Source organism: Myotis daubentonii, chromosome 13 (assembly GCF_963259705.1).
Source record: "Myotis daubentonii chromosome 13, mMyoDau2.1, whole genome shotgun sequence".
In the NCBI taxonomy this organism is placed as follows: domain Eukaryota; kingdom Metazoa; phylum Chordata; class Mammalia; order Chiroptera; family Vespertilionidae; genus Myotis; species Myotis daubentonii.
The window spans coordinates 37957847-37980244 of record NC_081852.1 but is presented as its reverse complement, the minus strand read 5'-3'; the positions used below and the strand labels follow the sequence as shown (position 1 = coordinate 37980244).

Here is a 22398-nt window from a genome sequence, read left to right as displayed (position 1 = left end):
ATTTAAGTTCTTTCACTTCATATTGCATTTGGCTGTGTGTTTGGTGGTGGAGGCTGAGGTCTCTGGTTGAAGACGAGAGCAGCAGCATAAATACATGGATTCTCTCCTTATTTACTCATATCTTCTCTCTCTTTTTATTTTTCACATGTTTATATTCTGAGAAAGTTTCTTTTTTGGTTTTTAAATTTTATTTTTAATTATAGTTTACATTCAATATTGTGTTGTATTAGTTTGAGGTGCACAGCATAAAAAATATGGGATGCTTCACGAATTTACATGTCATCCTTGCACAGGGGCCATGCTAATCTTCTCTGTATTGTTCCAATCTTAGTATTTGTGCTGCTGAAGTGAGCACCTCTCTCTCTTTTTCTTTTATCCCAGGGCATAGTGTTGAAAGTGCTTAAGTTAAACGTGTACACACTGAGACTCATTAGAACAAATACATACTTGAAATCTGCAAGTGCCAGCTCTTTCCTCTACAGGTGCTCCCATTCAAATTGCACTCTGTTCTTCTCTGGCAGCTTACCCATGGCAGCAAAAGAAAGCAGTTTGCACTAATAACTTTATTTGATGGCATCCTATATAATAAAAGCATAATATGCAAATTGACCGAATGGCGGAACGACCAGTCACTATGATGTGCACTGACCACCAGGGGGCAGATGCTCAACGCAGGAGCTGCACCCTGGTAGTCAGTATGCTCCCACAGGGGGAGTGCCACTCAGCCAGAAGCTGGACTCATGGCTGGCAAGCTCAGCAGTGGTGGCAGGAGCCTCTCCAGCCTCTGCTGCAGGAGGGCAGTAAGGAGCAACAGGTCACAGACTGTGAGAGCCCCAGACTGTGAGAGGGATGTCTGACTGCAAGAGGGATGTCTAAGCTGGCAGGCGGACATCCCCCAAAGGGTCTCAGACTGCAAGAGGGTACAGGCCGGGCTGAGGGACCCCCTGCCCCAACCAGTTCACGAATCTTGTGCACTGGGCCTCTAGTCATTAATAAAAGCATTGATGTTACCTTCATAACAAACACATAATGCAGGAAAGAAGCAGGATGTTTGTTTTTGCCACAATAAAGGCTGATTAATTATGTGTCGTAATACACTGTAGATTTGCTTAAGATTATACAATTGGGGTTGAGTTTGATATTGTTTCCACTGTATTATGGATCTTGTGTTTGGGGTGTGAGGAGGTCATAGAGTTAAAAGGAATCTCTTGCATCTTGGTTCTTAGTGTGGAAGCTCCCATCATCCTATGATGGGAAAGTTCTGGAAGTGAGCTCAGTGCTTCATAAGAAGGGCTGCTGGAAGCCAGGAGAGAGGTTTGTGGCTGGCAGCAAAGGCCTGCTATCCAAGGTTCCTGGGAGAGGCGGAGGGGAGGATACCTGAGCAGAATAAGCTCAGAGGAAGAAAAGTGTGAAGACTCAGCCAGATCAGAATCTAAATGTCATGAACCAGGAAGCAGCCAAGAGAACTGGAGATGGTCAAGGAAAATAGCCTGCAGGGTGATTTGTCAATTCAGAGAATCAGTGCCTGTCGGGCAATTAAATTTTTCTTTTCCCCCCAGTTTACTGAGAAATAATTGATGTACATCACTGTATGAGTTTAAGGCATACAGCATGATGGTTTTATTTCCATATATTGTGAAATGATGACAACACTTTCAGCTAGCACCCACTTCTCATAGAGATACAATTAAAAAAAGGAAAAATAGGAAAATCAGATTTTTCTCCTTGTGATGAGAATTCTTTAGGATTTACTTTTTAAACAACTTCCCTATATCATACAGCAGTGTTAGCTATAGCCACCTACCCCTTCCCCCGCTTTCCACCTCTGGTAACTACAAGGCTAATCTCTTTTTCTATTAGTTTGGTTTTTGTTTGTTTGTTTTTAAGATTCCACATATAAGTGAGATCATACAGTATTTGTCTTTCCCTTTCTGACTTGTTTCACCTAGCATATGCCTTTAAGGTCCATTCATGTCACAAATGATAGGATTTCTTATGGCTGAATAATATTCCATTATATATATATGTATGTATATATACTTCTTTATCCATTCATCTGTTGATGGACACAGATTGGTTGCATGTGCATGTCTTAGCTATTGCAAATAATGCTGCTATGAATATGGGGTTGCTGATAACTCTTCAAGCTAGTGTTTTTATTTCCTTAGGATATATTCCCAGCAGTGGAATAGCTGGATCACATGGTAGTTCTGTCTTTAATATTGTGAGGATCCTCCATACTGTTTTCCATAGTGGCTGTATCAGTTTATAAGTCCACCAACAGTGCACAAGGGTTCCCTTTTCTCCAGCATTTTTTTTATCACTTGTATGTGGCCATTTTAACTGTGTGAGTGATATCTCATTGTGGTTTTAATTTGCATTTCCCTAATGACTAGTGATGTTGAGCATGTTTTCATGTACCTGTTCACCTTTTGCATATCTTCTTTGGTGAAATGTCTACATAGGTCCTTTGCCCATTTTTAAATTGGGTTATTTGTTTTTTTACTATTGAGTTGAATGAATTATTTATGTTTTAGATGCTAATCCTTTATCAGATATATGATTTGCAAATATTTTTCCCCATTCCATGAGTTGTCTTTTCACTTTGCTGATGGCTTCTTTTGCTGTTTAGAGCTTTTTAGTTTGATATAGTCCTTCTTGTTTGATTTTTATTTTGTTGTTTGTGCTTTAGGTGCCATATAAAAAAAGAATCATTACCAACACTCATGTCAAGGAGCTTTATCCTTATGTTTTCTGCTAGGAATTTCATGATTTCAGGTCTTACATTTAAGTCTCTAATCCATTTCAGGTTAAATTTTTTGTGAGTGATATGGGTTCATTTTCTTTTCTTTTTTTCATTCTTATACATGTGAATATCCAATTATCCCAGCACCATTGAAGAGACTGTCTTTTCTCCCTTGAGTATTCTTGGCTCCCTTGTCAATTATTAGTTGACCATATATACTTAGGTTTATTTCTGGGCTCTCAATTCTATTCTATTGATCTATTTGTCCATTTTTATGCCAGCACCATACTGTTTTGATGATTATAGCTTTATAGTATAGCTTGAAATCAGGAAGTGTGATATGTTCTGTTTTGGTTTTCTTTCTCAAGATTCTTTGCTATTCGGAGTTCTTGTAATTAACCATTTTTCAGAATAAAAATTTCTTTGTCTCTTTGTCTTCACCTCCATCTCTGTCTCTGTATGCCTTCCCCACCTCTGTGTGTGTATATCCATATGTTTCTGATTATATAAGAAAGCATGTTCATTGTAAAATAATTCAAAATGCAGAATAAAATTAAAAATGAAATAATTTATTATCTCACAATTCACATATAATGACTGGGTAGTTTTTAGTTTATATGTTTTCAGGTGTTTTTTTAATTTACATAAATATGCATTTATAAAAATAAGCCCTTACAGTACAAACTATTTTGTAAATTGCTTTTTAATTTAACATTATATTGTGAATTTATTTCCAAATCAAAACAGATCAAACCATCATTTTTAATCCTTAATAATATTTTATTATTATTATTATTATTATTATTATTATTATTATTATTAGAGAGAGTGAAAGGGAGGGGGAGAACAAGAGAGGGAGAAACATTGATGTAAGAGAGACACTTGGATTGGTTGCTTCCTGCACGTACCCCTGACCAGCCTACAACTCAGGTACATGCCTTTGATTGGAATTGAACCGGAAACCCTTCAGTCTGCAGCTGACACTCTAACCATTGAGACAACCAGCTAGGGCAATATTTCATTTTTTGGTATTCCAAAATTTATTTAACCAGTCCCTTATTGATGGACAAAGAGGTTGGTTATAATATTTGACTATTATGAATAGTTCTCCAGAATATTTTTTGTATGTACCTAATTTCATCTTCTTCATCATCTGTTTATTACCTTTGGTTAAAATCTAGACATGAGCCCTGGCTGAGTGGTTCAGTTGGCTGGAGCATTGTCCTTTACACAGAAAGGTTACCTGTTTTGATTCCTAATCAGGGCATATACCCAGGTTGTGAGTTTGATCCCCAGTATGAAGAGCAACCGATTGATGTTTCTCTCTCTCCCTCAAAAATCAATAAAAACATATTTATGAGTGAGGATAAAAAACCCCCGAAAACCTAGACATGAGATTGCTGGGTGATGTATAACTCTTTATTGTTAAACTAGAGGCCTGATGCACAAAATTCATGCAAGGGCTTTGGCCCTTGCTGCTGCAGCGGCCACCTTTGCCTCAGCCCCCGCCCGCCACAGCTTTGTCCTGTATAATTAGCATATTGCACTTTTATTATTATAGATTTTAACTTATATAACAACCTCTTACATGTTACAGATGTAAGTTAAATATTAAGATGAATAAAAGTACATGTTTTTGACCTGCCATCTTTTTCTTAAGATCTTCCCTACAGCAGTGATCTTCATATCTACTTGGCTTCAGCAGCCCCTCCAGTGAATGAACACTTGTTCTTGTCCTTTAGAATTGCTCAATGGTCAGCTTCTGATTTCTCACTTATTATGGTCCAGCAGAGTACCACTGAAAACCAATTTAAACCCATGGAACAGTTGATGGAAATAAAACTTTAAGCTCTGATTCAAATGCATGTTCATTCTTTTTTTTTGGATAACATGCTTGCACTGTATTTTTCAGATGTATTTCAGTTTTTTTTGTGGAGTTCCAGACATACTTCACTCAGGATTATGCACAAACAGCATGGATCCATTCCATTGTAGACTGTATGACCATGCTCTGTGGTAAGTATCACTTACCAGTGATAGATAGCTACGAGCTACTGTCAAATTGTACATGACAATGACCTTCTACTGCCTTTGATTACCAATTTTTCTTAGTAGAAAGACTATGGTAAAAATTGGCTAAGATGAAAAGAAAAGGTTGATCCTACCCTTCAGCCAAACCCAACCAGACATGCTCTTGGAATTAATGGTCTTGGCTGATGTCAGATGGAACAGGCAGTGAATAACTGAGCAGGACACATTCCATTTGGTTCTTCTATATGAAGAGGACTTGGGCATCCTAGGACTTACGTGATTTTGGAAGTAGCTAGCCATACAGTGTATGCATGGCTTCTTTCTTCCAAATGCTGTGATCCCTTCATTCTCCAGTCATGTAAGTCCTTGGATAGCACCCTGAGCCATTTCTATAGGATCCCCTTAAGTGAGTGCACACAATATGTGCATTGTTTCTCAAGTTTTGTTTCATTCCATTTCCTTCCCAGAGATTTCAAACTTTGTCTCATAGATTTCATCACTTTTCATGCATAAATCTTCATTCTTAAGAGAAGGAATAGGGAAGGATAGGATGGTACAATCCTGAGATAAATACATTCACCATAGCTGTCATTTCATTCAATATATAGGGTAAGTAGAGTGTTCTCAAAATAAATGGAACCTGTCACTCCATATATTTAGTAAAGGAAAGCTAACTTTGAGGATTTTTGTTTTTTTTTTAAAATTCACATCAAAGTTGTTCAATTAGTGGCTTAGAGAGTTTCTGAGATTGAGTCACATTGATAGGACCTATTTGCAGGCTAGACCCATTTAATCGTTTTATTGAGATGAATCCTGAGTATTTTAGAAAACTGCTCTTTCCAGGCCATGTCTTTGTGGTAAAGGGAAATATTATTAACTTATAAATGATGTCACCTGATTCCATTCTAGATACTAGTTCATATTTATTTTTTTAATGTACATACTCAGGAATTAATTCAATTGTTCTGAAATTTATTTCCTTAGTTAGAAGGAATTTGAGAGCAAACCTGAAAGGCAGGTTTCAGGAGAAGGCTAAATTGACTCTTTCTACCGATAACACTGGAAGGTCTTAAGGGATAAAAAAAATAATATCTCTGGGTTTTCTGTCTTGTGTGTATTTATTTATTTATTTATTTATTTACTGGTGAGACAATCACTGGGTCTTCAGGGTCACGTTAGTCACAGTGTTTGTATAAGCAAGTCAAGAGAGCAATGTTTGTCTTTCTCAAAGGATACAGGTGACTCATTTCCCTCTGTTATCTTTTGGAGACTATTCATAATCCCCAAAAGAGAAATAAATGAACTTCAGTGACCAATATGGTCACAATGACCATGTGAGACATTGAGCCAAAGTAGGGTCATATTAGCATGACCTTAAATATGCAGCATATTTAAATTCCATGCAAGGACTCAAGGCCTGTTTAATTCAGCCACACGATAATATTCTCATACTTCACAATTGCTTACCTGGCAACATTGGTTGAGTACAGAGGATGAACAAGAGGCTACAGAATCGCATCTAAGATGCTCTTTGGGGACATAACTGCCCTATAATAAACAGAGAAGTTAACATTTTTCATTGAATTTGGTTAAAATGTTGTCACTTTTCCAATAACCGTAGCAGCAGCTGTCAGGAAAATTAGACATACTTTTAGGAGATTTGCTCATTCCTGTTCTCCAGAGGTTCTATATACAGCCAGCCACTGTTTTAACTGGATAGCAGACATCAATCAGGCTGATGACTGATTCTGTCATGTACATTTGAATCAGGCCTAAATTTCAACTTGATCAATAAAAAAATTATACCCCACTGGTACTCAGAGAACTAGCTCTTCTGATCTCATTACTAGAAGTACTGGTGTCAGCATGAATTGTTCCTTAGAAAGAAATTCACATGCATTCCTTACCCATCCTCCCTACCATCAAAAGCCAGAGGAATAGTGATATAACCCTGAACTTGGTATCAGGTGCTCTGAGCTACACACTTCTTGGTGATCTTGGGGATGTCATATTCCCTTGGGCTGCAATTTCTCATCGGCCTCTCCTAGCTTTAATTAATATTTTATAAACCTGGAAATTGGCACAATGCTGACGCATTGTTAAACCACAAATAGAGCGAGGTCAACCAAAATGTCACGATGGGTGTGAGCATTTTCTTAGATTTTTCTGGGTGTCAATTTCTCATCCAGAGATTTCCTAAAGCCTGAATACACTGCCAGATTGTGACATTTGTCTATCATCTCTCTCCCTGGCTTTTTCCTGTGTAACACTGTGTGACTGTGGGCAAGTCAGTTTCTCTCTCCTCACTTTCCAAATCTGTAGAATGAGTTTGCAGGGTTGAGGGTGCGGGGGGAGGGACGCTTGATGCTTTAAAGGTTGGTCGTTCTCTACTCTGCCAATGCAACACCCCAAGGCCTTTCTGTTGACCCTATTTATTTTTGTTTTTGAAGCTCCACTTGGGAGTGTTGTCAGTAACCATTTATCCTGTCAAGTGGGAATCATGCTGGGTGGCTTGCTTGCATCTACTGGTCTCATCCTGGGCTCCTTTGCCACCAGTCTGAAGCATCTCTACCTCACTCTGGGAGTTCTTACAGGTAAGGGCAACTGTACCACTTGTCTCACCCCACCCCATTCAGGAGTTGTCAATCAATCAACAGAACAATAATTCATAAATTATTCACTTTGTTAGATGCATAATTTTGCTGACCTAGCCTATGTCTAGCTACCTAGCAGTTAAACAAAAGAGCTGGAAGTGCAGTTTATTGTGCGACTGTAATGAAAATGTCCCACCACTTTAATTCAGCCACACGATAAAAGTAACTGCTGGCTTTCCCTTTGGCAGAGGTGTATGGCTGAGATTCTGTACTAAGAAGCCATGAGCTATGAGCCAGGGCAACATACATTTCCAGCAGTGATCATTCTCCCAATATCTTCGACAAGACATTAAAATACTATCTGCAGTTGACTCGAGTCACCCCTGCTTTAAAGTGAATATGATTGTCCAATAAATGGGGGTTTCCAATTTAAAAAAGAAAGCCCCTGTGGAGAATATTCTCAAACTTCACATTTTCTCTCCACCTTATGGAGGTATACTTTAGGGCAGTGGTTCTCAGCCTTCTGGCCCTTTAAATACAGTTCCTCATGTTGTGACCTAACCATAAAATTATTTTCGTTGCTACTTCATAACTGTAATGTTGCTACTGTTATGAATCGTAATGTAAATATCTGATATGCAGGATGGTCTTAGGCGACCCCTGTGAAAGGGTCATTCGACCGCCAAAGGGCTCGCGAACCACAGGTTGAGAACCGCTGCTTTGGGGGATCATAGAGAAGCAACATATGTATTCCATAAGGAGACTGAGTGGGGTCAAGGTGGGGTTGGTTGGTAGGACTGAGTAGCAGTTTGCCTCATCACTCAGTGGGGTGTGGGAAGTAGCACTAACTCATGTCCAGGCACTGTGCCCCAGGGGGTAGCATGATCAGGACAATAACTGATGTAGCTCCTAGAGGGGCTATAAATCTAGCTCTGTGAGCTCAGAAAGGGATCGTTCCTATGTAACCCAAAGGGCCTGGCTGTTGGGGTGTCCAGTCATTCCAGTTTCCCAGGGACTGTCCTGGTCTTAGCACTGGGTCTCACATCTGGGACACCCCTCAGGACCAGTTGGGATCACTGGTCACCCTCCACTGCAGATGGGAACAGAAGCAAAAGGGACTTCTCCTTTTCCTTCTTTGACATTAGATGCCAAGAATCAAACCCAGAACCCTTTCGTCCGCAGGCCAATGCTCTATCCACTGAGCCAAACCGGCTAGGGCTCATTTAATTTTTTAAAGAAGTCATATTTCCTTAAGGTTTTTCTTCCCAAGAAGAAAGTCATATACATGCTATACTTTCCAAATTGTGGATGACTGGTGAAGGGAGAGAGACTCCTTTTTAGCTTGGTGTTTTGAAAGGGTAACAGAAGGTCAGATTCTCTTTAATGCAAATAACTTCATTCTGAGATATTTTCTTTCTTTGGCTGTTCTTGGTGCACCAGCACTCACAGAGTTCTCTTTATCCCCAGGTCTTGGATTTGCACTTAGTTACTCTCCAGCTATTGCCATGGTTGGCAAGTATTTCAGCAGACGGAAAGCCCTTGCTTATGGGATCGCCATGTCGGGAAGTGGCATTGGCACCTTCATCCTGGCTCCTGTGGTCCAGCTCCTTATTGAACAGTTTTCCTGGCGGGGAGCACTACTCATTCTTGGGGGCTTCGTTTTGAATCTTTGTGTTTGCGGTGCCTTGATGCGGCCAATTACTCTTAAAGAGTACCAGACAAGTCGAGAGCCAAACCATGTCTGTAGAACTCAGAAACAAGACTTCAAGCGGACGTCTCCTTGTTCAACTTGGACTAAAGCATGGGTGCAGACCTGCCTCTGTTGCTCTTTGCAGCAGGAGTACAGTTTCTTACTGATGTCAGACTTTGTTGTTTTAGCCATCTCTGTTCTGTTTATGGCTTACGGCTGCAGCCCTCTCTTTGTGTACTTGGTGCCTTATGCTCTGAGTGTTGGAGTGAGTCACCAGCAAGCTGCTTTCCTTATGTCCATACTTGGGGTGATTGACATCGTTGGCAATATCACATTTGGATGGCTAACCGACAGAAGGTAAAATTCATGAAACCACAATTGATTCCCCATCAGGGGACTCCAATTTGTGATTTTCCCTCATCTCCTTTTCCTGTAGGATACCTAAGTCTGAGTAATGTTAACAAGTTTTCAGTGTCTGAAGGGTCTTCTAGTCAGAGGTTGGCAAACTTTTTCTGTGAAGGGACAGATAATAAACATGTTTGGCTTTGTGGGTCACATGACCACAACTACCCAACTCCGCTGTTGTAGCCCCAAAGCACCCATAGACAATACATGAACAAAGGGAAGTGGCTATGTTCCAGTAAGTCTTCATTTATGGACACTGTATTTTGAATTTTTCATATAATTTTAATATGTCACAAGTTATTGTTCTTTAGATTTTTTCCCTCCAACTATTCAAAAATGGGAAACCATTCTTAGTTCGTGGATAGTGCAAAAGCAAGTGGTGAGCTGGATTTGGCCATTGTTTGCCAACCCTGTTCTAGATGGTTTAGGATGGTGGGTATTTCTAAATTGCCAAACACTAGGGCAACTATAAGTTCTGGTGATTGATTTAATTCCAGCCTAAGTCAAGTCAGTCCACAGGTAAGACAATTTATGGCTGGGTGTCGTGGTTTTAGTTTTCTTTGAACCACTCCAGAGACTGGCTGGCAGTGGAGAGAGGAGCAAAAGAAGCCAGGCTAGGAAGGAGGACCAGGTACACCTTATCTGAGGCCACACACTTATGTTTGAAAGTGCAGATAGCAAATACTTACATTATAATTGTAGGCTTAGAAACCAAAGTTATAAGAAATCTACTGAGTAGTTTTTTCAGCTAATGCTTATCAGTTTGGATTAAAGACAGCAAGCTGCTCATATTCTCCTAGATGATGGACTATTCACACTGGAGCTATGACCTCAGAGAGCTATCATCCTGTGGCTTCTCACACATTATGTCTTTGGTAATTAATCAGGATCCAACTGCCATTCTGCAGTGTTATGAATGTAATAGTTAGAATTAATTTCACAATTTTAATGGTTAAGGCAGAGGGGAAGAGCAAGGAGTACCTGTCTTTATAATCAAATAACTCAACAAGAAGCAGCCTGGCGTAGGTCTGATAAAGAGGTCTCTTGTCTGAGATGTACCACACCTCAATTCTTGTGCTGGCTCTGCCCTTTATTATTACTGGGACCTAAGGAAAATCACCTAACCCTCAGGTCCGCAAGGTCTTCATCTGTAAAATGGGCCAGGGCAATATTTGCCTGTAAACCTCACAGGATTTTGGAGGCTCAAATGAGACTATGGGTGGAAAAACATTTGTAAATCATAAACTGCTGGTGTGATATTATAAATAGTGTTTGAAATAATTGGTATCATGGATGGGTTTGGAGCAACAGAGAGAAAATATTACCTCCATTGAGGAGGTCTTGAAATAAGACTTAGTGCTAGTACAAGACCTTCATAGTCTCTGACAAATCATTTTAATGTCTTGATATTATGGTTTTTCTCTTTATGTAACCACTTGGATTATTTTTTGAGCACAGATGTGTGGCAGATAGCCATGAGTAACATATCTGAAAGCATCTAATATGGTAGACTGCTAGAATATATTAGTATCTTGAAAAGCTACAAGTTATTTTATGACTATCCTTGGAGTAATCCTATGAGATAACTTTCCCTTTTTATAGCTAAAGAAATTGAGGTTAGAGTTAGGCAGTTAGTAGGTGATAGGACGGGATTCATTCAAACTTCTTTCTAATGAGAGCATATATTATATTCTACCACACCATGCTCCCTAGAGAGATAAATTCTTACATTTGCATATTCCAGAAGAAAAATAGGAATATGCCCAAAACTAATAAAAAAATAATATTGAATATCAACTGTAATTGAAAAATAAGATTCTAAAAAAAGAAAGATAGGAAGACAACATAGATAACACTCAATGGGGAGGCCATCTCTGTAAGTAACTGCCATGCCTACTGCGGTCTGGCCTGGTTCTAAAGCTCTTTGATAGAACCTGTGCACATGCACTCATTCTTATTCTTCAAATCCACAGGTGTCTGAAGAATTACCAGTATGTTTGCTACCTCTTTGCCGTGGGACTAGATGGGCTCTGCTATCTCTGCCTACCAATGCTTCAAAGTCTCCCACTGCTCGTGCCTTTTTCTTGTACTTTTGGCTACTTTGATGGTGCCTATGTGACCTTGATCCCAGTAGTGACTGCAGAAATAGTGGGGACCACCTCTTTGTCATCAGCACTCGGTGTGGTGTACTTTCTTCATGCAGTGCCATACTTGGTGAGCCCACCCATTTCAGGTAAGTTTCTAGAGAGAACCCCAAACACCTTCTCTTTGTTGTGTTGATGTGAAAACAGTGAACTCACACACAGAAAATGAGGGTTGGAAGTAAGTTGGGGAAGAGTGAAAGAGAAAGGGATGTAAGAGCCACCAAAACATCATGATCTCACCTATATCCTTGTTTTATAATCTTCTAACCAAGTAGGGACCTTAGCCTCCTTGGAAAGGCAACATTCCAAATTAGGGTCTTGTTTCCATTCCATGTTAATGATGAGAACAATGGAATGGAGCAGCTGTTCAGACTTATACATTAGGTTGGGCACATTCATAGGAAAGTCTGGTGGGAGTACAGGGTTCTAATAGGAGATGGGTGGTGAGGCTGAAATGATAAGTCATAGTGAAGTGTCTTGAGTGCCAGCCAAAGGAGCCCTATATTCTTTAGAGACTCTGGATAGTATTACAGTTTTTGTGCAAAGGGGTAATATATCATAGTAAAGAGTATATTTCAGAAAATGTGATCTAGCAATTGATCTGGTCATTCAGGGGAGAAGCAGTTAGGATTCCATTCTAATAGTTCAAGAGCAAACTGATAAAGGCTTAAACTATGGCTGATAAAAATAAGCTCTGGGAGCAAGGAGGAATTTTTGTAAAAAAAAAAAAAAACCAAAACAACAACAGCAAAAAACAATAAGAAGAAAAAAAACCCAAATCAACTAAATTAAGCATATTAGGGTAAAGGAGAGAAAGAAGTCCCAAATCACTTAGAAAACAATGGCATGGTTAAAAGTAATAAGGAAGTTGGAGAAAGTGGCTTTGTCAGAAAAAAATAATGAATTTAATGTTTAGACATATTGAGATTTATGAAATACCCAATAAAATGACCAATAGAACTTTTTAGGGATGAAATCTGAGCTTTAGAGGGAGGATACAGTTGACATACAGATTTGGGATTCATCAGATAAAATATCTAGAATGTTTTGCAAACTTTAAAATGCTAAAGAAATTTAAAGCATGATGAAATAAGTGAATTCAAGAAATACTTATTGCTTGTGGACACCAGCCTTGTGCTTGGCGCTGTTGCTATAGCAGCAAATGCGTCAGAACCCTGTCCCTCCTTCCCAGAGCATGTGGTCAAGACCAATTTCTCTTAGATTGAGGTCCTGGGACCACCTACATTAGAATCCCCTGATGCCTTTGTTAAAAATGCAGATTTCTTGACCATCCCTCTGTGATCTGAATCTTTGCGGGTGTCAGAAATCTAAATTCTCAGCCAGCTTTCTTGTGACAGTCCATCTCACTTGATTGAGACGAACTGGTCCAGAGTAGTACCTGCCTAAATTAAAACCAAAAGAATGAAGGTCTCTGAAGACAGACAAAAAGAAATGAGCTGAACATTTGCCTAGAAGCAAATAGGGGAATTTTTAAAAGAAGGCAAGCAAATCACAAGGTAACTATAATATTTGAGAGCACTTTGGATTGCAGGAAAGTTTGTGGGGCTTATAACAATTTTTATATGCTATTTTAAAATTTTAAAAAATTTCTGCTTTAGCTGCTGTTGTGAGTAGATAGTTGAGGGTTATTGTCAAACTCCAGCAAGTGCTTAAAAGCAGCAAACGAGAGGAAACTATGGCTGCTTAATGGCTGCAGATGAAAATTCCTGGTCAGTTTAAACTCTATGATACAGGACTATATGTTTAGGGCTTCCTGTATGAAAACTGCCCCCAAAATGTTCCTCCCTCCTCCCTTTATAGCCAGTTTTGTTTGCTAACCTTTAGGAGCAGTGTCATTCTGTTAAAAAGTCATTGGACATGAAATGAAATTAGGATTCCTGGATCCTTTTGTCAATTGGGGCCTTTATTTGGCAAATCAGACACTGTACTGATTGCCAGGCAGTAGAGGGTTAGGTGTGGGTCCTTATTGTAATACTTCTGTTATTTAATTATCTTTAAAAATGACAACTCTCCACTCAGTTTCTTCTGTTTGGTTCAGAATGCACAAGCAAGTCACAAGGTAACTAGAATATTTGAGAGCACCTTGGATTGCAGGAAAGTTTGTGGGGCTTATAACAATTTTTATATGCTATTATTAAAAAATATATTTTTATTGATTTCAAAGAGGAAGGGATAGGAGAGAGAGAGCTAGAAACATCAATGATGAGAGAGAATCATTGATCGGCTGCCTCCTGCATGCCCCACACTGGGGATCAAGCCCGCAACCCGGGCATGTGCCGTGACGGAAATCAAATCCTGATCTCCTGGTTCAACCACTGAGCCATGCCGACTAATTTTACATGCCATTTTTTAACTAATGGATTTGAAAAGGGTGAGAGGAGACACTATATGCTTCTCTGGTGGATTTTCTTAGTGTACAAGTAAACTTTGGAGGAATTTAACTTTTTAATATAAAATAATTGCCTGCTAAAGTCTAACTTTACCCCATTGATTCTCTGATCAGTGTGGCCCATATTTTGCATAACATATGCCCTGGTTCTCCTCAAAATTTAGAGCTGGAATAGATGTTGAGATTAACCTGTTGTAACAAGAGATGAGGGGAAAAAGCTGTGATAACAGAATTATGCTTCCTGAAATTTGCATTTGCAACTTCTAAAATGATCTAAAGTTCTGGTTTTCAAACTGGATGGAGTACAATGACTGAATCCAATTGACAATTTGGATTCTGCTTTATCCAGAAACATGTATTGAAGACAGAATATTGGTGCTGGGAATACTAATCGCATTTTATATGATTCTTTTCTCTTAACACCCTAGATAATTGATCCCAACATCAATAATTTGAATGATGCTACTTTTATCATTCAACCATATCTCATGGGATTAATAATAATATGTAATATTTATTTTGTGGGTACAAAGAATATGACACTCTTCTGGGCACTTTACATAATAACAATCCATTTTAGAAGTTTCCCTAAAAAATATAATGCATTTTCAGCTGCTGCACAATATTTTTAAGATGTTTGCTTTTTGTGTCAAGGTTATAATGGTGAATGGTGGTGCTAGCAATCTGTTGTTATTAGCCTTAAAAATTATTAGATTTCAGACTGTGTAAGTAATTGAATTTTCAACTCAACAATATGATTTTGCTGTTGCTTGTTACAGGATGGCTAGTAGACACGACTGGCAGCTACACAGCTGCATTTCTTCTCTGTGGATTTTCAATGATATTTAGTTCTGTGTTGCTCGGCTTTGCTAGACTTGTGAAGAAGATGAAAAAACCCCAGCTGCGGATCCTTGCCCAAGAATCTGATGCCAAACTGCAGCTATGGACCAACGGATCGGTGGCTTATTCTGTAGCAAGTGAATTAGATCAGAAAGACCGGGAATCTGTGGCTATTTCTGTGCCTGGTTACAATCCCACATGACCAATGGCCTTGAGCTTGGGCATCTGCAGGGCTAAGAGAGGTGGGACCACTGGCTTGTACCTGTTTCTAAAGCATTTTATTTTGGCAGAAGCATTGCCTTCCAAGGAAATTATTATTGTTGTTTTGTTCACATATTTATAGGGGGAAATAGCAAGTAACAAAGCAAGCTGGACTGGCTCAGAGTTTCCTCATTTGGGATTTGCACTCACAATGGAACTCACATCTTTCAGGCAGTGAGCATCACTCCATAGAGAATGTTAGGACATAGCTGATGTAGTTAGCTGTAATTAGGGGTAATTCCAAGGCATGAACAAAGAAGATGACACTGGGCAGCAGCTTTGTCTCAAACCCTCTGGGCCTCCACCTTCCTTCTTCAGTTAGAAGGTGAAGAGAATCATTGACATGTAGGTTTGTCTACTTTATACTGTGAAGGAAGGGATCAGCTGAGGTATGGTAGTGGAAGGTGAAGGTGCCAAACCTTTTTCATAGTGGAGCTTCTCATTAGGGTTTTAAACAGGATTGTTAAAGAATACTTTAGATTCTTCAAGACAATGGTTGATACAGAATGAAAGGGACTGTCTCCCCCTCCACCCTTCTTACTCCTTCAGCTAGCCCTTGCCTTTGGTAACGGTGGGCACCACTTTGAGAATCCAAAGAATCACAGAATGCCGTGGTTGGGAATTATCCTAAGGGTGACTGGTAAGATCTTCTGTTTGAAATAGTGCACTGGAAAATGAAAGGCTTTTTCCTAAAACTGTGTCCCAGACTCGCACCTTCGTTACTATCACGTGCAATACTTATTTTAATTTAGCAAAACAACCAAGTTGCAAGGGCAATTTCTACCTTTAATGTTAACACCAACACTTGGTGTGTTTGTTTTTTTCCTCCTTGGGAAAAAAGTTCTTGTTTATGAATTGCAGACACATTCCTGTTAGGAATGGAAAAATATTGGCAGTATTCCAACTGGCCAAGAATTGAACTTTTGAATCAGCAGGTCTCTGGTGAGAGTTTTCTTTTCAGATTAGACATTTAGGTTCATCATCGCCTAAAACAGGATTTGGGGGTTTTGCCTGAAAAATATTATTCTAGAGATATTCTGAAGGTGAGATGCCTTTCTCTCTGTGTTACTTCCTGCTCAATTGTCCACTACTTTTTATCCTCATGGATACTCATTAGAAACTTAGTGGACGTTTTTAGCTGAATGAGAATGTGTCAGGGGTTAACTTCAGCATCATAGTACTCTCATAAATTATAACTTCGATCATGGGAGAGGAAGAAGTTTAAGAAGGCTAGTGGTGTGATATTTTATAATTCATAGAACACTTTAATTGACTGGATTAGAATAGTTTACTAATTCCCAAGTACTCTACTTTCCACTGGTTTGGGATAATTTCTGAGTCTTCAGATTGAAGAGGGAAGGCATGGGGAGAGAAGAGATGGCCCCCAACTTGTCTCTAATCCCTTTAATTACACAGCATGATAATCCTGAACCCCAAATTATGTTACACTTTTAAATAGGGGCAAGTTATACAATTAAAAGTGGATTTTAACTCTTGAACACATTTCAATTTGAACTTCAAGGAAATATTTTGACGCTGAAGGCCATTTAATCCACTGTCCTCCAAGAGACCTCACAAATGCCCTACCAGAGGTACTGAGAGGGGAAAAAACACGGCAATGAGGAAGATTTTAGATGAACTAAGCATGTTCAGCAAGTCTTTGCACATAACTGGATTATTTAATAAAACTACATATTAATGCTTTCAGAATGAAATACTGACTTGATTTGATGGGAGAAAACTGTAATATTTCATAGTTGTTTTTCAAAGAAATTTCAATGTTATTTGTTATCTTTTTACTTAGTGTGAGAATTTAGTTGTGAACTTTGTCACCTATAATTTTTTTCGAGCAATGTGTTTTTCCTTTATTTTATTTTTCCATCACCATTCATCACCATAAACCCTCTTCCACCCACCTCCACAGTCACTGCACTGTTGTCCATGTCTGTAAGTTCTTTATTGTTCTCTTCTTCTCTGTAATTTTAAAACAATACTTGGAAAATATCTGTAAAAAGTCAAAGTTGAAAATGAAGTTACATGTGTTTAGAATAGCACTTTACACCAAATGTCATTTCTTGAACCTTCAAGTCTAAAGTTTTTTTTAAAATAGAAACAGTTATTAATATTATTATATATATATATTTCCTAGAAGTGATCATAGTAAAATTTTATTTCTCTGGTCCTGAAATATAATTTCTCTAAAGTATTATAAATATTCATGAAAAATGAGCATAGAGATCAGAGCTTTTAAAAATTTGTATAATATATTTGAGATACTTTGACTTTATACATGCATAAATTTCTATTTTATTTTTCTTGCGGGGGGTGGGGCAGCATATTTAGAAAACCAGTAGGGAAATGTAGATCTTAGAGACTATCATTGTCATCTACACACAATTGTTTATTTCAAATGGAAGGATTTGTGGAAATGATGTGTTTTGTGGGATGAAGGACAAAATTGTGGTGAGATGATGCCAGATCTTAAATATTTTTTATGTCACTGCAAGCTATACTCTGAAATTGAGTAGGAAAACAAAGAACATTAAGTGCTGTCAATACTTTTTCAAATTGTGATGTCTCTAATAGATCAGAAATTTATGCTAATATTTTCTTTTTTCAAAAGCTTAATAAAATGAGTTTATAGTCGTGTGTGGAAAAACATTTTCCCGCTACACAAGGGGTTTGGATTGGATGGTGCATGGGCCTGTCTGAATCACACTAAGATTTAACTGGTATAAAAGATGTGGTAGCAATCAAATATTTTACAAAACCCCAAACCATTTATGAGTACTTCCAATGTATTAGCTACTTTGCTAAGCACTTCCTATTGCTTATTTAATCCCCCAAGAGCCTAAATTATCGCCATTCTATAGGTGTGGAAACAAGCATCAGGTCCAGTACCTTGTGAAATCCTGCAAAACTAGGAAGCTGATGCTGGAGCCTGCCTCCTTCTCTCCTGCCCACTCCGATCATTTTTTTATGTGGATTTAAGAAGCCCTTTGGAAACAGGCCCTTCCTTGGGCAGATAAAATCCTTTGGATTATACTTGAATCTTCCAAGTATAGATGGGGAGATTCTAGGTTGAAAATTTCCAAGAGTTTTCCCAAGCGTCTGGTTCTATCAAGATCACTACTTCCAGGCTAAGTGATTTAATTGGTGTCTATTGATCCAGGTTTCTCTTTGGGGACATTTGTGTGGAGGGAGTAGGGAGACAGTTGGAGAGCACACTTTGTCACAAAGGAGAGTTCTGCCTTCCACATTACCAAAGTCAGCTTTCTCAGTGAGGAGTTGAGTTCTTTCTGAAGGGCCTGCACCATTGCCCAGTGACGATGAAGATGGTAATGTCAGCTTGACTCTCACCTTCCTGGTCCCAATAGGTGTAATTCTGAAATTATTTATTGAAATGAAGTAGGGTGAATTCAAGGCAGATATCTGAGTTTTTCTCCTCATACTTCAAAGTTTGAGTTTTTCTTTGAAAAAAAAAAAAACCTCTACCAAACAATAGATTTGTATACCTATTGCCAGAGCTGCTACCTGATTGAGGCCTGACTATAAAAAAATGATACAACTGTGTTCAGCCCAGACAGACAGGCTGAATTCAATAGAGTGCCAGGGCTGGGAGCAGGATGCTGCTCACACTGGAGGCTTGAACATTGGGAAAAGATGGAGCGCATGCGCCTCATGCATGAAAAGATGGCATTACAGGTATATAGTCACCACACAAGCTGTTTTAACTTCACACAAAAACTTTAGACTAGGGTTTGGCTAGGAGCAAAAGTTCCTGACTAGAGTCTTTTGCTCAGTCCTATGCTGGCCTCTAACTAATCAGGCATTACTGACAATCAGCATGCTGCCAAGCATTAAGAGTCGGTGAGAGAAGATAATAACTACTTATTAAGCACCTCCTCAGAATCTGCCACCATGTTGTATATGGTAGGGAATTCAAAATACACATAGCACCCCCACCACGGTTTCAAGTTCACTGCCTAATTGGTAAATTGAAAGTAACACAGGTGAGAGCAACACCTAGAGTTATTAAACCTGAGGCTAAGAGTACTGCATACTCTGGCATTTAGGAGAGGAAGAATCCATCATGTGCTGGAGAAATTTGAGGAGGTTCTGAGGAACACAGCCAGGTATGGGATTGAAATCAGCCTCTACTCTTTTTAGGGGAAGAAGCTGAGAATAAGGGAATGGACATTGGGCAACCGCTTTATGTGGCTTTCTAAGGTCAATGCAGAACCACACACAAGTTGACACTAATAAGTGTTCTGGTGAGGGGACCCATAAGGGTATCTGGGACTTTTGGGATTGCTGGGATTTGGGGGTTGCACTTGGCTTCTCTAAATAGAAAAACAAAATTTCAGGGCATTGAGTTATACTTCACTAGAGGCCCAGTGCACAAAATTCATGCACTGGGGGAGGGAGGGGGGGGTTGGCCCCTCAGCCCAGCCTGTGCTCTCTCACAGTCCAGGACCCCTTGGGGGATGTCCAACTGCTGGCTTAGGCCCTATTTCCCTGGGCCACCGCTGCTGCACTCACCAGCCTGGCTTCCGGCTGAGCGGCGCTCCCCCTGTGGGAGTGCATTGACCACCAGGGGGCAGCTCCTGCATTGAGTGTCTGCCCCCTGGTGGTCGGTGAGCATCATAGCAACTGGTCATTCCACCATTCAGTCGATTTGCATATTAGGGTTTTACTATATAGGATTATTCATCTCTCAATTCTAAAAAGGGATAATTTGTAAGTTCTCTCTTTTTTGGTGTGTTTGTTCTTTATTTTTTATTTAAGTATAGTTGGTATCCAATCTTACATTGGTTTTATTAGTTTCAGGTGTAACATTGGTTTTATTAGTTTCAGGTGTACAATGTAGTGACTCAACACTTTTATAACTTACGTGATCACCCCACTAATTCTAGTAATCATGTGTAAACGTGTATACTTATCACAATATTATTGACTATATTCCCCTCCCCCTTTTCACCCATCCTACCACTCCCTCCCTCTGGTAACCATTCCTTTGGTCTCTATTTCTATGAGTCTTTTTGTTTGTTTTGTTTTTTAGATTCCACATATAAATGAAAGAAACCACATGGTATTTGTCTTTCTCTGCCTGGTTTTTCTCACTTAACATAATACCATCTAGACCCATCCATGTTGTTGCAAATGGCAAGATTTCAATTCTTATTGCTGTGTAATATTCCGATGTATATATACCACATCTTCTTTATCCTTTCATCTATCAATGGACTCCTAGGTTGCTTCCAAATCTTGGCTATTGTGAATAATGTTGGAATGTACATAGGGATGCATATATGCTTTCAAATTGGTTTTTCCTCCCTTTGGATAAATACCCAGAAGTGGAATTGCTGGATCATATGGTATATCTATTTTTAGCTTCCTTAGGAATCTCCATACTGTTTTCCATAGGGGCTGCACCAGTTTGCAATCCCACCAACAGTGCACGAGGGCCCCCTTTCCTCCCCATCCTCACCAACCCTCATTGACTTTTTAATAATAGCCATTCTGACAGGTGTGAGGTGATATCTCATTGTGGTTTTGATTTGCACTTCTCTGATGATTGATGATGTTGAGCAAGTTTTCTCTTCTTAAAGGGCTTAGCACTTCAGGAAAGCCTTTTCTTTCCTTTTCTTTATTGACATGTTATGTGGCACTGCCATCTGCTGGAATTAGTGAGATCACCTCCCAGAAGTTGGTGATGCCTCCAATTATATAGTTCAACTGGACAAGGTCAGCCTTAGAGGAAGCATTAAAGTTTGTTGTTTCTACTCTTCTCATCCCCAGTCCTGCTCATTACCCATCCCACATTTATCTTCTTCCTCTTGCAAGTACAAATACAGGGATAAAGATGCTGTGTGGTGTTTTTCAGTACTTTGGTTGCCCAGGTTATTTCTCTATGTGGAATATCAAAGTTAGTATGATGATGATTTTGGTTGACTTGTCTATGAATAACCATTGGTAAAATTTTTTAGCCCTCTGCCTTTCTTGGGAACCCATATTGCCATCTTGGGGTTCATTCTTGGTCCCCAACTAATGTGTTAATTTATTTGATATGAGTTGATAAAGGATTAAGTTAAAGTGTAACACAAAGAACTCAATCACATATCAGAATTCAAATTTTGAGAAATGTTGAAACAAAATGATATAGGGAAGTGTATTCTGTGTCAATTTGGAAGCATAACACATCATTCTTATTATACTTTACATGAATTATGACAGATTTAGTGATTGAATTTACTTTATTATTTTTTAAAAATATATTTTTATTGATTTCAGAGAGGGAGAGAATGATCGAAACATCAATAATAAGAGAGAATCATTGATTGGCTGCCTCATGCACACCTTCTACAGGGGATGGAGCCGCAACCAGGGTATGTGCCCTTGACTCAGCGGTTCTCAAGTTGCTCATAACAGTAGCAACATTACAGTTATGAAGTAGCAACGAAAATAATTTTATGGTTGGGTCACAACATGAGGAACTGTATTTAAAGGGACAGAGGTTGAGAACCACTGCGACTGGAATCAAACTTGGGACCCTTCAGTCTGCAGGCCAACACTCTATCCACTGAGCAAAACCAGCTAGGGCTGAATTTACTTTAATGTGTATTTCCTGTGAAATTGTGAGGGGATGCTATTTATTTATAACAATTCCATTTAAAGGAGAGTATATCATGTTAAAATGAAGGACCCTTTTGTTGAACTAAGTAATTTGGTGAATGTGGTTATGCATAGGTGGGTCATGGCTGAGTATGAGGGTAAGAGTTAGAACTGAATTGCTCTAAGGAAAATGGTTTTTATTTCAGAGAAAGAAGAGTAGAGATAGGAAAAGAGGTAAGGCTTAGAATCATGGAAAGAGGCAGGAGCATCACGAAATGTTTGAGGGTCTTTCCTTCTCACTCCATTCCTCTCTTTCCCTTCTCCTCCTTTCCTCTCCCTCCCTCTTTCTCTGAGAATTCTCCCTCTTTCAAAAGAGGAACAGGAATTATCTAATATTAAGTTTTAAGTTGTAGACTCTTCTCTCCTGAAATCTTAATAAAAGGTTTTTATACACAAATTACCTGTGATTTTTAAAAAATATATTTTTATTGATTTCAGAGAGAAAGGGTGAGGGAGAGAAACATCAATGATGAGAGTAAATTGTTGATTGGCTGCCTCCTGCATGACCCCTACTGGGGGTTGAGCCCACAACCTGGGCATGTGCCCTGACCAGGAATTGAATTGTGACCTCCTTCCTGGCTCATAGGTCAGCACTCAACTAT

At 39.1% G+C, this 22398-nt stretch overlaps 1 protein-coding gene and 1 non-coding gene across 4 annotated transcripts in view; one reads left to right on the top strand and one right to left on the bottom strand.

Moving 5' to 3' along the window:
• SLC16A12 (solute carrier family 16 member 12) overlaps window positions 1–17780 on the top strand; it is a 63744-nt gene extending 45964 nt beyond the window's left edge. For 2 of the 3 annotated variants that reach the window (XM_059662789.1, XM_059662790.1), the window contains exons 3-7: window positions 4659–4762; window positions 7228–7371; window positions 8839–9418; window positions 11440–11699; window positions 14800–17780. In XM_059662789.1, coding sequence (XP_059518772.1) covers window positions 4659–4762; window positions 7228–7371; window positions 8839–9418; window positions 11440–11699; window positions 14800–15062 — 1351 coding nt within the window. In that variant the 3' untranslated portion in view covers window positions 15063–17780. Of the gene's footprint in view, window positions 1–2168; window positions 2348–4658; window positions 4763–7227; window positions 7372–8838; window positions 9419–11439; window positions 11700–14799 lie in introns of all 3 variants that reach the window. The other variant, XM_059662791.1, reaches the window with a different exon arrangement.
• Window positions 249–355, bottom strand: LOC132215080 (U6 spliceosomal RNA). Its single transcript, XR_009448435.1, has one exon. It is a non-coding gene; the product is annotated as a U6 spliceosomal RNA (small nuclear RNA).
• Window positions 17781–22398: the final 4618 nt, after the last annotated feature.